The 13,345-nt window shown below is 37.1% G+C and overlaps 2 protein-coding genes across 4 annotated transcripts in view; one reads left to right on the top strand and one right to left on the bottom strand.

Moving 5' to 3' along the window:
* lhfpl5a (LHFPL tetraspan subfamily member 5a) overlaps positions 1-1,427 on the top strand; it is a 6,717-nt gene extending 5,290 nt beyond the window's left edge. Inside the window, exon 3 of the mRNA XM_016476312.1 lies at positions 985-1,427. Coding sequence (XP_016331798.1) covers positions 985-995 — 11 coding nt within the window. The 3' untranslated portion in view covers positions 996-1,427. The remainder of the gene's footprint in view (positions 1-984) is intronic.
* Positions 1,428-2,304: 877 nt separating this feature from the next.
* LOC107680449 (SRSF protein kinase 1-like) overlaps positions 2,305-13,345 on the bottom strand; it is a 49,267-nt gene continuing 38,226 nt past the window's right edge. For 2 of the 3 annotated variants that reach the window (XM_016476337.1, XM_016476336.1), the window contains 8 exons: positions 12,193-12,218; positions 11,861-12,077; positions 9,321-9,728; positions 7,577-7,677; positions 7,274-7,381; positions 5,250-5,319; positions 3,951-4,043; positions 2,305-3,668 (listed from right to left, as the gene is read on the bottom strand). In XM_016476337.1, the coding sequence (XP_016331823.1) occupies positions 3,484-3,668; positions 3,951-4,043; positions 5,250-5,319; positions 7,274-7,381; positions 7,577-7,677; positions 9,321-9,728; positions 11,861-12,077; positions 12,193-12,218 (1,208 nt within the window). In that variant the 3' untranslated portion in view covers positions 2,305-3,483. The remainder of the gene's footprint in view (positions 3,669-3,950; positions 4,044-5,249; positions 5,320-7,273; positions 7,382-7,576; positions 7,678-9,320; positions 9,729-11,860; positions 12,078-12,192; positions 12,219-13,345) is intronic. The other variant, XM_016476338.1, reaches the window with a different exon arrangement.

Here is a 13,345-nt window from a genome sequence, read left to right as displayed (position 1 = left end):
ACAGACAGACAGACAGAAAGATAGATAGATAGATAAATAGATAGAGTGAAAGAAAGAAAGAGATAGATAGATACATAGATAGAACGAAAGAGATAGATAGATAGATAGATAGATAGATAGATAGATAGATAGATAGAAAGAAAGAAAGAAAGAATAGAAAAATAAGTAGTATAAGTATCTGTGATTCCGCAGTACAGTGAATATCCACACTGGTGCGGTGACTGACAGCCACGCATACTCCTCAAAACATTAGATTAATCCACGCTGAGGAGCCGGGCCGATGCACAACCCACGTAAAGAAGAATCTGCAAATAACTGCAATTGCAGGATTCAAACAGAGATGGCGACAAAGACGCAAAACTTACTGACTGCGGTTTTAATGTAATCTGATTATGAGCATTTTAACATGTAATGTAATCTAATTACAAGTACTTAATTTGTGGAATCAGATTACATAAAACCAGTTACTACCCAGCACTGGTTACCATAAACTTTTAGAGGAAAGACAGTCATGCGGTTTTAAAATAGCATCGGTGGGGTTAAATAATGACAAATTTCTTTTGTTTGGTGAATTATTCTTCTAAATTATATAGAAAAGACAGACAGAGGGTGTTTTGTTTCTTTTTACAGCACCCATGTTCTAGTCTTCAGCATTTGATCTCTGATCGAACTGAAGCAGGTCTCTCATGGCGGTGTAAAGTTGCTTCTTTTTGAAGGAAAAAGCTCATGTATCTTCTGCTGTGTAAAAATAACAATGTCCAGAGAGACAGGATTCCTTTTGTGCTCTCTAGTAAAATGCTAGCGCTAGTAAAATGAATTCTATTAGCTGTGACAGATTTGTGTGCATTAATGTGTGCCTTTCACATTGTCACTTGCAAGAACACAGCAAAACGCTATTAATCATGTTATTCCTGTTCTCATAATCCTCATGCAATGCTGTGAAAGTTATTGAGAAACTAATATAGTTCTTTTTTTTGTCCTTAGAGGAAGCATGAAGACCCCTGCACATCATCAGGCTCATTGGACCCTGTGGGTTTACAGGCCACTTTCTGGCTATCTGAAGGAAATATTAAGAAAAATAATTCTTTTAATATGTGTCTATAGTAAGCAATTGCCACCTTTGAGGTTACTTCAGGCAGTATTTCTAATATATAAACAGCAATTTTATATTTTAAGACCAAAGTCAAATTGAGTGTTAAAAAAAATGAAATCTGAACTAAACTGATTTCTATTCATATGAAGTCACATCGACTAGCCCCACCCACAGTGAATCTCATTGGTCCAAAATCCTGCTCCACCCTGTAGTGGGGACTTTCATTCATACCAGTCAGGGACTCGAATATTTTAAATGTTTGCTTCAAAGATTCAGATTTGTTACCTGATTCGTTCAGTGGCTCTTTCTGCTAGTTACATCATTAAAGAGGTGGTTACACTGCAGTTCCTGTTCCATTCACTTTCATTCATACACAAGCTCATGCAAAGAAGTTTTGCATTTTACTGCATTCCAAATCTGAAGTTTGGTCAATTCTGACCTGTGAATTCATATCACGTGAGGACCTGTTGAAAACCCAGCATATGCTGGTTAGGTATGTTTTGACGCTGGGATGCTGGTTTAAGCTGGTCCTTTGCTGGTTTATGCTGGTCCTTTGCTGGTTTATGCTGGTCCTTTGCTGTTTTATGCTGGTCCTTTGCTGGTTTAGACTGGTCCTTTGCTGGTTTAAGCTGGTCCTTTGCTGGTTTATGCTGGTCCTTTGCTGTTTTATGCTGGTCCTTTGCTGGTTTAGACTGGTCCTTTGCTGGTTTAAGCTGGTCCTTTGCTGGTTTATGCTGGTCCTTTGCTGGTGTAGACTGGTCCTTGGCTGGTTTATGCTGGTCCTTTGCCAGCACATGACCAGCATATACCAGAAAAAGGACCAGCATAAACCAGCAAAAGGACCAGCATAAACCAGCATCCCAGCGTCAAAACATACCTAACCAGCATATGCTGGTTTTTTCAACAGGGGTCTTATGCACAAACTTTAAAGCTGCGGTGTTACAGGAAGTTAGAGTAAATTGTATATTTTTTACATTTGAGTTATGTGTTAAATTTATGTTTTTAAAAACATAAACTCACTCATCTCACAACTGTTGTGGTGTCCAAAGGAATTTAACATGCTTAAAGTCTGGTGATAGCCACTTTCGAAACAATGTAGACGAATTGAAACAAACATAAGAAATTCATTCCAAAACGAAACCGGATACGCTCGTAGCTTGCATTATGAATCAGAACCAAAAAGTTAATCCAAACTACAAAAGCCTTTTGCCATTTCAAAATCTTTATTTGAAGTTACTACAGAAACAATTTTAGTCCAATGCTGGACAATCAACAGCAGAGAGACATTCATGAAAACGGAGACAGCAGATGATATTTGTGACGCTGTAAAAGGTCACATGAAACCGCCTCATCCAGAAGAGAAAGCAAAAGGCCCTTCAAAGTCAAGCTGGGATATTGCTTGACTCAACACTGTAGGGGGAAAAAAAAGCTCAGAAAGATCATTGCAGATTCATTTCAAGGCATCTCTAAATCAGTGATTCTCAAACATTTTCCTTAAGCCATTCATTCATAGCAAAACTGTACACAATGATGGGACTTAAGTCTGTACAGCACTGATTGTGTGAAGAACCAACTCTTTGGTACGAGTATGTACATAATGTCAAATGTTTTCACAGATTTTAGATTTTGTAACAGAAATAGACCTTGATACCAAAACTATTCCCTGGCATTCACGTTAAACGTCATTACTTAAAAAAAACAACAACAAAAAAAAAACATGATAGTCCTTTATGGATTTTGTGACACATGAAGGGTTAGCATTTCTCTACTTTGAGTTCTTTTTGCCCTTTGTGGTAAAAATATATGTGTGTTTCTCTTACACTGTATAGTAGCTCACATTCAATATGAAGACTTCTGAAACACTCTTATAACTTCAAAAATGTCCATTCATGTTCCCTTCATTCAGACAGCTGATGTAAAACCCCTTGTGAAGATATGGAAAACAGTTTGAAGGAAGCTGTGATTAACAATCTCTTTTTTTAATACAGTGAAAAAAACACCACAATCAGCAACTGAGTCCGATTTACTGCAACACTACGCTTTTAAGAAAACAGAGAGAAGTGGAACAAAGTCCAATCTCGTAAGAAGATAAATCAATTCTGACGTGTCAAACCATCCTGTGATATGACGGAAATCGATAGAGAAGTGGCTGTTAGATAAATTAGCAAGAGCACAAACCACTGTAATGACAGTACACAAATTATACCAATTACATAAAAAAGCAACAACAATTTGAGAACTGGATCTTCTTGTACTTGCGGCTAATATCTGCCATGACACCAGGCACGGCTCTTAAGACAGCGTCTGCCACTGGGGAGCATTCATGAGTTCAGAGAAGTGTGTGTGTGTGTGTGTGTGTGTGTGTGTGTGTGTTTGGAGCTTTTTGGCCACTAGGAGGCGATCCAGGAATGACGGAGGCACTCGGCAGCCGTGGCTCTTTTCTCTGGGATGAGGTCCAACATCGGGAGGAGGAAGTCTGAGAAATTCTGGGCTTCCTCTCGGGGCCATTCGTACTTTTCGACCAGCACGTCCTGCAAACCCCACGGCTTCAGCTTGGTGATGTGCCTTAGGTCCCCTAGCGCACAAATAAATACATGGACACATCCACATCCAATCAGAAGTTAGAACTGGAACTATCAGTTTTAAAACAGAAATAAGAGCGGCTATATGGACTACACATTTACGCACATACTAAAAAATGTATAGCTATACTAATAATGGGAGTGCAGACATACCCCATCAATCAAACTGTGACATTCACACAAAGCTACTGAACACTGCCAGCAAGTTTATCAAGTAAGTGAAACACATTAGTTAAGCAATCGCTCATGTATCAAGTGTCTATTGACAGATGTACCTTTCTTGGTGAAAAATTCCTTGGAATATTTGCCGTTCGTGATGAGTTTACGAGGAATCTTCCCCAGCAGCTCGATGATCAGTGCGATGTGATCTGTTTGCAGCAGAAAAAAAGGCTTGAGATAAAGCTTCTGACATTTACAAGAAGTTATAGATGGAACTTTTAAAACTTTACTTGAATGGATGTGCTAAAAATGCCATCTGTTGTCCTGCCAATTCATGTTTGTCCTTGAATTAGAGTTGGCTTTTTTTTTTTTTTAAATATGACTTTTGAAATATGCACCAAACAATATCATTTTTCAATTTACTGATTACTACAGGACCTTTCACAAAAACTAGTGCATTACTGCTTAAACAATAACTATGTAATAAAATATACAACATAGAACATTTTATAAAAACATATTTTTAAAAGTATAAAAGAGTATTAATTTTATAAGATAAAAATGGATTATTTACCTGTTACTATTAGGGCTGTGCTATTAAAAATTGTGGCCGATATGATATGCCGATATTAATTTATTTGAAAACTAATTAGGTTATAGCTAAAAAACGGTAAATTGCTAATTAAAATTCTGTATTATTTTGTATAATTAAAAAATAAAATCAATCCTTTCAAAAACAAAAGTATCACAACATTTTAATTTACAATATGAAAAATTTATATTCGTTTCAATATTTGTTAAAGATAAAATTATTAGTGTTTTTAAAGATTAACCCTAATGGTGTGTGCACACCACAAGCGAATTTAATTGTTTGCGCGAATAGGTTACATACAAAGTCAATGCAAAGACGCGAATAGATGCGATAAAGTTAGTGATGGCAAATGTAATCTGACTGTAAAAATGAAACTGAACATGCACAAAAAAAAACGTTAAATTAAAAAAAGCTAATGTAGTATTGATATATTCTGCATCCCTAGTTACTATATTGTATATTTCAGCACTGCAGGAATACGGTGACAATCAGCAACGCAAAAACTGCCATGTTTCAAGATTTCAGGAGACTATAACATGGCTTTTCTAAAACAGCTCAGAGGCCGAAACCTCTCTGGCCATTCACTCCCCAGTGCCACCTCCATAATCACAGCGCAAATATTACACCGCGTTTGAGAAATGGATGCATCGGGCATCATGACACTAGAAATGGCTCTCGTTCAAGTGCTAATTAATAGGCACGGTGTGATTTGTTCTCCAGTTCTCCAGATGCGACTGTTTGTTTATGTGCTGGAGCTTTTGATTGGCTGCGGGTCTGCAGAAGTCGTGTGGGCTGAATCCCAAACCTGTGGAAGAAAAATTACCTTCATCTCTGGAATAATCCTCTCCGGAGTGAGGCTCAAACAGGTAATCGCCTGTTGCCAGCTCAAATGCCTAGGGAGAGACACACTTTGAGAACGCATGCGTGTGTGTGTGTGGAGATAGCAATCCTAGTATCAAATTCTCTAGGTGGTAGGCTAATGTCTGAAAGGCCAAACCAACCTTCTCAGCCCTGCTCGGACTGAAGCCAGCACACAGTGAGTGCAGCTCGCGAGACTCTATTGTTACGCAGTGGATTTGAAATGCTGATTCAGACTGAGTTTAACCTCTCTTGGTGGGTCTGGCCCTACTGCTTAAAAAAGGTGCAGAGTCTGTGCATTGCGGAGCAGGACAAACGCCACGGGACCGGCGTCAGCAGCGCTCGATGAAACGCTCGGAGAGCAGAAGTCAGTCATAGAGTCACCTTCCTCTAAGACCTCTGACTCCAGCCTGACTAGACATTAGCTCTGTTCCAAAAACTGTTGAGCTGCCGCCCTAGACAGCATTACAAGACACTATGGGTGTCCAAAATCATGCAAAAAAGCAGTCATATCCTTAACAACATGCTAATATAAAAATACTGAAGTGAAATTTTAATGTCAAGACATCACTTCAACAAAACTATTGAGATCAAATTTGAGTAGAGACATTACTTTAGCAACATGCTAATGCAAGACTATTGGAATCAAATTTGCATTCATTACCTTGTCAACATGTTAACAAAACTCTACTGGAATCAAATTTGCATATTGAATCATTACTTTAGCAGCATGCTAATGCTAAGCTACTGGAATGAAACTCGAGTGTTGAGTCATTACTTTTGCAGCATGCTAACATAAAACTACTGGAATCAAATTTGAGTTTGAATCATTCGAATTACAGTATCGAATCGAATCATGCTAACATAAAGCTACTGGAATGAAATTTGAGTGTTGAGTCATTACTTTAGCAACATGCAAAAATAAAACTACTTGAATCAAATTAGGGTATTGAATCATTACCTAAGCAACATGCTAACATAAAGCTACTGGAATCATATTTGAGTATCGAGTCATTACTTTAACAGCATGCTAACACAAAACTCAGCTCACTTGATTTTGCAACAGAGCTGCTGATTTGAAACTGATGTTTTTGAACTGCACACTTCACAAGTGGAGTTTTATTCCCTATTCAGGGTATCTGCAGGATTTTTAAGCTCTTTTTAAGACAAAAAATACAATTTATACCATATGAGCGAGGTAGGGAAATGTCTTTGTTAACATATTAAACTGCAAAATGACTGTAAAAAGCATGATTTACTGTTCAGATACTGGTTTTCACAAAAACAAAAAGTTTTATAAAAAGATAAACTTCACATTTCAGCCTTTTAACCATTTTTAAGAAAATGGATGAGTCAAAAGTATCTATTATATAAATTTGTAACAATTATCAATCAATTATTATATTAATTAAATAACATCTAAATATATTTTACTGTCTTCTTTAGATTTTTATAATGCATTATCTTCTTGTCGATCCACCAGTTCACATTTACAACTCTGCGTGTTTGCAGCATAAAAACATGGGTTGATTTTCACATCGGTCTGAACAAAAACAGCAGACGGGCTTATTGAAAATGCAAATTCATTCTCTGCCAGTAGGTGGCGCTTTTGGGGCGGCAGAAATACAGTGGTTTCCTCGGTAGTGGCTGTACACAAAGCAGCGCTTCAGCTGACTTTATAAAACATGCAGCGCTCATATTTATTCAATGAAATCGCAGCCTTTTGAAGTTTAATCATCACATTAAGCTATATCGCAATTCTTGTCTTACCGTCCCCAAATTTAAGACCTCCTGAAACCATAATTAAGACTTTTTTGTACCATTTAAGACTTTTTATGGCCTTAAATTTGATACAACTACATTGAAGACTTTAAGGACCCGCGGAAACCCTGCATATATTAAAAAATACATATAGGCTCTAAATAAAAGTTTGTGCAAATACAAAAAAAAAAATTGTATCAGATCTCAGTCAGCGGTCTTTAAACGCACCATGCAAGCTGTGCTCCAGATGTCAGCTGGGGTGCTGTATCCTGATCCAATCAACACCTCCAGAGAGCGATACTGCCGTGTCTGAATGTCGTCTGTGAAATGCTTGTGCTGATGACAAACAAGAGTTACATAAAGAAGAATCAACCAACCGCTGAGAGAGGTGAGGCATTAATACCCATGAGGATATCAGAACCTCAATCAATCAGTTAATCAACGGATGGCTGTAAATGAGGACAGGATTATCCCTTTAACATTCTGACTGAGCTGTTTTTGGTGTAAATGCAAGGAAAACCCCAGACTCACCACCCAGCAGGCGTTGCCCAGGTCAGCGATTTTCACTCGGATCTTATCAGCGTTTAGCGGATCCAGAGGGTTGACTAGCAGGTTTCCTTCTGCAATTTTAGCTGCAGTACAAGAGAGGAATGAGAAAGACCGTTTTAGAATCAACAACACTGGATTCTGGATTGGCTCCTGTGAGGCACAGTGTATTTGCTGAATTCTAAAGCCCTGTAGGATGTTGAGTCTAATACAGCAGCTCTCTATTAATCAATACCAGCCATGGAAAATCAGAGCATCATAATGAAGACACTAGAATGCTGGTAGCAGGTGAACATCTGTCATTAACCGCTTGTCTTATTGATGTAACTGAGTGAAACATGAAATAGGCAATCCTGTAACAAGGAAAACAAACCAGTGGGATTTCAAGTCAACATGAAACTGCAATCGACAGCCAATACTTGCACAATGCGATGCACTTCTAAACTTTTTATCTGTTTAAAACTCTTTATTGTCATTAACTGTGTGCCGCCATGTGCATGTGAAGTCATAGATCTCTCTGTTGTGGATTTCCACACAAGTATATAAATGGGAAGTTGGACTTCAAGTGGCATTCTGACCAACTTTTCCAAGGAGGAAGTTGGAAATGACCACTTTCCAAGTTAAATGGGAAATGACAACATAAGACAGACTGTTGACATCAGAACCTATTTTCAAAGGTGGAAGACATTAGATATAGCAATTTGATGAAAGATAATAAAGATAAACAGATTTTTTTGGAATAACTTGCACTGATGAATAATAATGCACAATAAGTATGTTAAGAATGTGAGAGGACGATTTCATGTTGACTGTAAGACTAAGACAACAGCAGTAAGAAATAATTTTTCAATTAAACAATTAATTACAAGCATTAGTTAGTTAAGGGTAACTATGACAAATATAACTTCAGTTTGATGTGAATGGATGTCACCATAACAGATACAGAAAGGAACAGTTCCCTGAAAAACTCTAGAGCTAGCATGCTCATTTTATTCAGGGTTCCCACCCCATTCCATCTACCACTGCATTTACATTAATTTTATCCTTCCTTTTTTTATGTGTAATGAATAAATTAATGATTTAAAAAAAAAAAAAAAAGATACTGCATTCACAATGAGCAATTCATTCAGCTGTTAAAATATTTTAGAATTTTTTTAGACATAATTTCATTAAAATGTCCTTGACTTTACCATATGCCCTTTTAAGAATTTAGTATTGTAGTGCTGCAACTAATGAAGAACTATTATTTATTTTGATAATAACCTCTTTTGTTTATTTAAATAATAAAATGTTTATTATCTTAGATTATAATTATTCAAAAAATATTTTAAAAATTAATACAATGTATATTATAATATTAAATATATTATATATTATTTAATTCCTATTACAGTTACTATCTGTAAATGCTGTATACTAATTTGCCTATTTTCCAAAAGCATTTTTTCATGCACATAATTGAAAATGTTTTTATTCATCATTTTTTTATTTATAAGACGCATTCATTTCCTTGCCTGTAATTTCCTGATATGACTATAGGAACTCTGCAACTTTATAATTTTATAGTTTCATCGAATTCAAGTTTTATGTGAACTGTCCCTTCCCTGGTTAAATACTGCTACATTATTCAACACCACAAAATCAGGCTGTTACGGAGAGCGAGAGAGAGGAGGGGAGTTAGTAAGGAGCAAACAGAGGGGCGTTCCTCCAGCGAGGGCTCCGCACTGACCGTCCTTCAGGCTCTCCTCCTCTGTGGCTGCCTGCGTGTTGGGGTCCACCTCCATGGTGAGGCCCATCTCCGCTTTGGGGCCCTCAACAGAACCGGAGCCGTTCAGCTCCGCCGTGGGGCTCTCTTGATCCTGCACCCTAGGGCACTGTGACTCAACCATGCCACAAATCAAAGGTCCATTACCGTCTGTGGCGACAGGGGACGGAGGACTGGGCTCTTTCTCTATGGTGCCGTTGCATGCTGGGTAAGGGTTAGTAGGCTCGGAGCCCTCGGTGCCGCTGTCGTAGGGGTTCACGGGGGTCTCGTCCTTGATCTGCTGCTGGAGGTCCAGGGTCTGCTCTTCCTCGGGGCCCTGGCTGTGACCATTGATGGCGCCTCTGTGCGGAGACCAACCATCTGAGACGCCACCTGGGGTGGAAAAAAGTTGATTTCAACACAGTCTCATAAAAACACTGATGTGTCACGATGCAGTACTCTGACTCTCATGTCATCTGTCATAATTGATGAAGACAGCAGCTGGCAGCATGACTTTTTTAAAACGACTGGGTTGTGGCTAGACTCAAAGAAGAGCAGCAGAGATTCTGCTTCTTTACAGATATCTCACAAAAAAACCTAGGGTGTTATTTAATAATGATAGAATTACTAATAGCATTAACAATGGCTTTAGATTTAGAATGAATGTATAAGAAAATGTAATTGGTGTTTGCCTATGATTAATGGTACTGTACTAAGATGTTGTTGATTGATGCAGAGCATTAATTGTTGCTAAGGTGTTCTGGGTGCGTTGCTATGGAGCACTAGATTTATCAAATATCTACCAACAAATCACTCTTATTAACCAGTTCTGTTTAGTGAGTCGAAAATGTAACTAATAAACAAACGACTGACTGTTTTGAGCTACTCCATTTAATATGTTCTGTATTTATTTATTCATTTTTAAGAAAGAAATCCTTCCCTGAATGAACTGACTGAATCCATCATAGTGGTTACTAAATCAACATCTAGTCCTGTGTTAAAATTTAATTTACACTGCATTGCAGTGATGGAATATTTAATATATTACAAAGCAGATGGATGGAAAAATTTATATATTTGCAGATAATATGTACATATATAATTTTTGTTCTTGAAATAAAGTTTAAAAAGTATATAATATTAGATGAAAAACAAACTTAAACCAGAAATCTAGAAAATGAGAAATGTTGGCAACTAACGAAAATAAAAAATACTGAATACTAGACTAAGTAATAATAATACTAAGTACTAAACAGTACCAATATTACTAAATAGCACTAACATCACTAAAACTTAAATAACTAAGAAGAAACAGAAATGATAAAAATGTAAAAATCTAAGACATAAAAGCATATGCAAAATATTAATAAATACTACAACAATTTACAAATAATACTAAACTAGCACTGCCTGTTGTTCATGTTTAATGAAAAATGAACGTCTCTAATGTACTAAGATAGAAGGTTCCCTATATCTTTTGTATAGGTTGAACGACTTCTGACTTTTTAAAGTCGACTTTTATATGATGAAAGTCGAGGCGAAGTCAACTAGTCGCTGATGACGTCATTAATGAACAAATAAGTCTGGAGCTGTGACAAACACCTTGTGCACAGCTATGGCATATGACACAGCGCTGCCCACATGGCTATTGCTCCTATAACAGCTCATTTTGATCAGTTCTTTTGTCTTTGAGTCGTTATGTTTGTCACAGATTTCTGCTCGTTCTAAATCAGATACAGATAAAGTAGCACAGTAAAGATTACATTCATATGAATGCATTAGTGAGAGCGATTGCGTGTCTGAATTAATTCTACCTGGCAGCGTCTCTCTACTAGTAGTGAAGCGGTGGGATTTAGTTAAGAAATATACGCTAGAACTTTTCAGTTTCTAAGCTATTTTATTGAGAAATCACAGAACAGTGTTGACAATACATTTCCGCGCTGAATAATTCTGTGCGTGCGCGATCTGCACGAGATGTAGGAGCTACTGTCTGTAATGTGTTTGCGTTACAGTGCAGCGGCACATTAGATCAGAACGGCGATTAACTTACCTACCTGTACAACAAGCGGTTTAAAACGTGCATTCTCCTGTTCAAATTCGAGCATCCAGTAATATAATCTCACATGTCTTGTGGAGCGCTTTCAGAGTATGCATTTATTTGTCATTTTAACTGTTTGGAAACTGAGTGTAAAATGTGGAAGTCCTTCAAAGATTTCTTATCCTGTTGCGCCCTCTATAGGACCAGCGACTAGTCGACGTCAAGCTTAAAGCGTCATGGCAGAGCATTGAAGTCGACTAGTCGATTAGTCGGTGCAACCCCTAATAATCATTTGCAGCATTAACTTAACAGAATCTCTTTTATTTGCACACTGTAACTGAAATACACCCAAATGATTCAGAATCAAAGTGAATAAGTCAGAATCCAATGAAGAAGCTTGTGAACTGAAATCTAATCGGCTCTATAGCTTACTGATGTCTTGCTCTAACAGTACTAATAATCCCGCATTTAGCTGATGCTCGCTCACCCGGTGTGGCCTCGGCTGTGATGTCGTGCAGTGTGTGACTGGCGGGGACTGACGGGGTGCTGTCGGGCGTCTCCGTTTCATCCTCCTCTTCCTCTTCTCCTCCCTCAGGGCCTTTCTCCAGCCCCTCGATCTCCAGAATCCTCTTCTCCAAGAGCTCAGCCCGACGCTTCTGTTTCTTCTTCATCTTTTTCTTCTTGTTCTTGGACATTTTGCCCATCTGAAGAGGAGAATCTTTTAGCTTTTCTATGAAAATGAATTAATTTTTATATGTGAATGTGCTACAGATGAACATCATGAAGATGCTCCAGAACTCATCTCTGACGAACACTTACTTGTTTTGGGGCCGGAGCTGTACTCACTGCAATGGAGGAAGATGAAAAGAGAAGACAACATCAGCATCTTGTTGTGCACTATCAACATCATTTTTCACTTGCTGCACAGTTCAAAACCAGTGCACAGAGAATGTGTCATCTTTCAGTTGTTCAGAGGACCACACGAGTCACTGCTCTCCATTTAGAAACTTCCCGCAGACTTTACGTCACTCTGCATAATGTCTCAATGGAGATGTTCTATGCTGACGTGTCAGAAGAGGTGAATGGATGTGAAGTTACAGCTATATAAACCAGAAAATAATACTGTACACAACAGAACATTCATAAACACCCTGACCCAGTCTAAATGCTAAATACAGGGATTTTGATAAATTAATTCCTAGTTATTTGTGATTTCTAGCAAATTACATATTTGTATTAATTATTTAGGAAGTAATTACAATAAATATTCTATAATTACATTTACGTTTAATAATTTAAATATATTTTTCATATTATAATATTTTATATTATATAACATATTATAATATAAATATTAGAGCTGCTAATTTAACTTGTCATACATACGATTCTTTTTTCTTATTATGTTCCACAGAAGAAAAAGTCATACATATTTGAAACACCATGAGGGTGAGTAAATGATGACAGAATTAATACCCATTTAATACCCATTAATCTCATGGCAGTATTTATGCAATTGTAATTGCAGTATAAATACATTCATACCACCAATGAGCTGCAATAAACGGTCTGTAAATATATATATAAATACTAGGGCTGTCAAAATGGCTGAAAACTAAATTAGAATTTTGTACTTAAATATTATCAATATTCGAATTTAAAAGGCATAATTTCAGTTAGGGGGGAAAAAAGCTTTTGGCTTCTCTCCTGAGGCCACAAGAGGGCGCATCGAACAAAATATTATGCACATTTCTTCAAAGCATAATAAAATAACACGACTATCTTTGAAAAAAAGTTTAAAATAATATTTTTAAAATAATATTTATAAACCTTATATAATTAAAGTTGCTTAAACCATTAGAAACAAAACAGAATCATGTTTAAAGGGGTCATATGATGCTGCTAAAAAGAACATTATTTTGTGTATTTGGTGTAATGAAATGTGTTTATGCGGTTTAAAGTTAAAAAAACA

Source organism: Sinocyclocheilus anshuiensis, unplaced genomic scaffold, assembly GCF_001515605.1.
Source record: "Sinocyclocheilus anshuiensis isolate Anshui unplaced genomic scaffold, SAMN03320099.WGS_v1.1 scaffold792, whole genome shotgun sequence".
Lineage (NCBI taxonomy): Eukaryota > Metazoa > Chordata > Actinopteri > Cypriniformes > Cyprinidae > Sinocyclocheilus > Sinocyclocheilus anshuiensis.
Note: the sequence above shows the minus strand (reverse complement) of the source record. Positions and strands in the feature narration are given on the sequence as shown.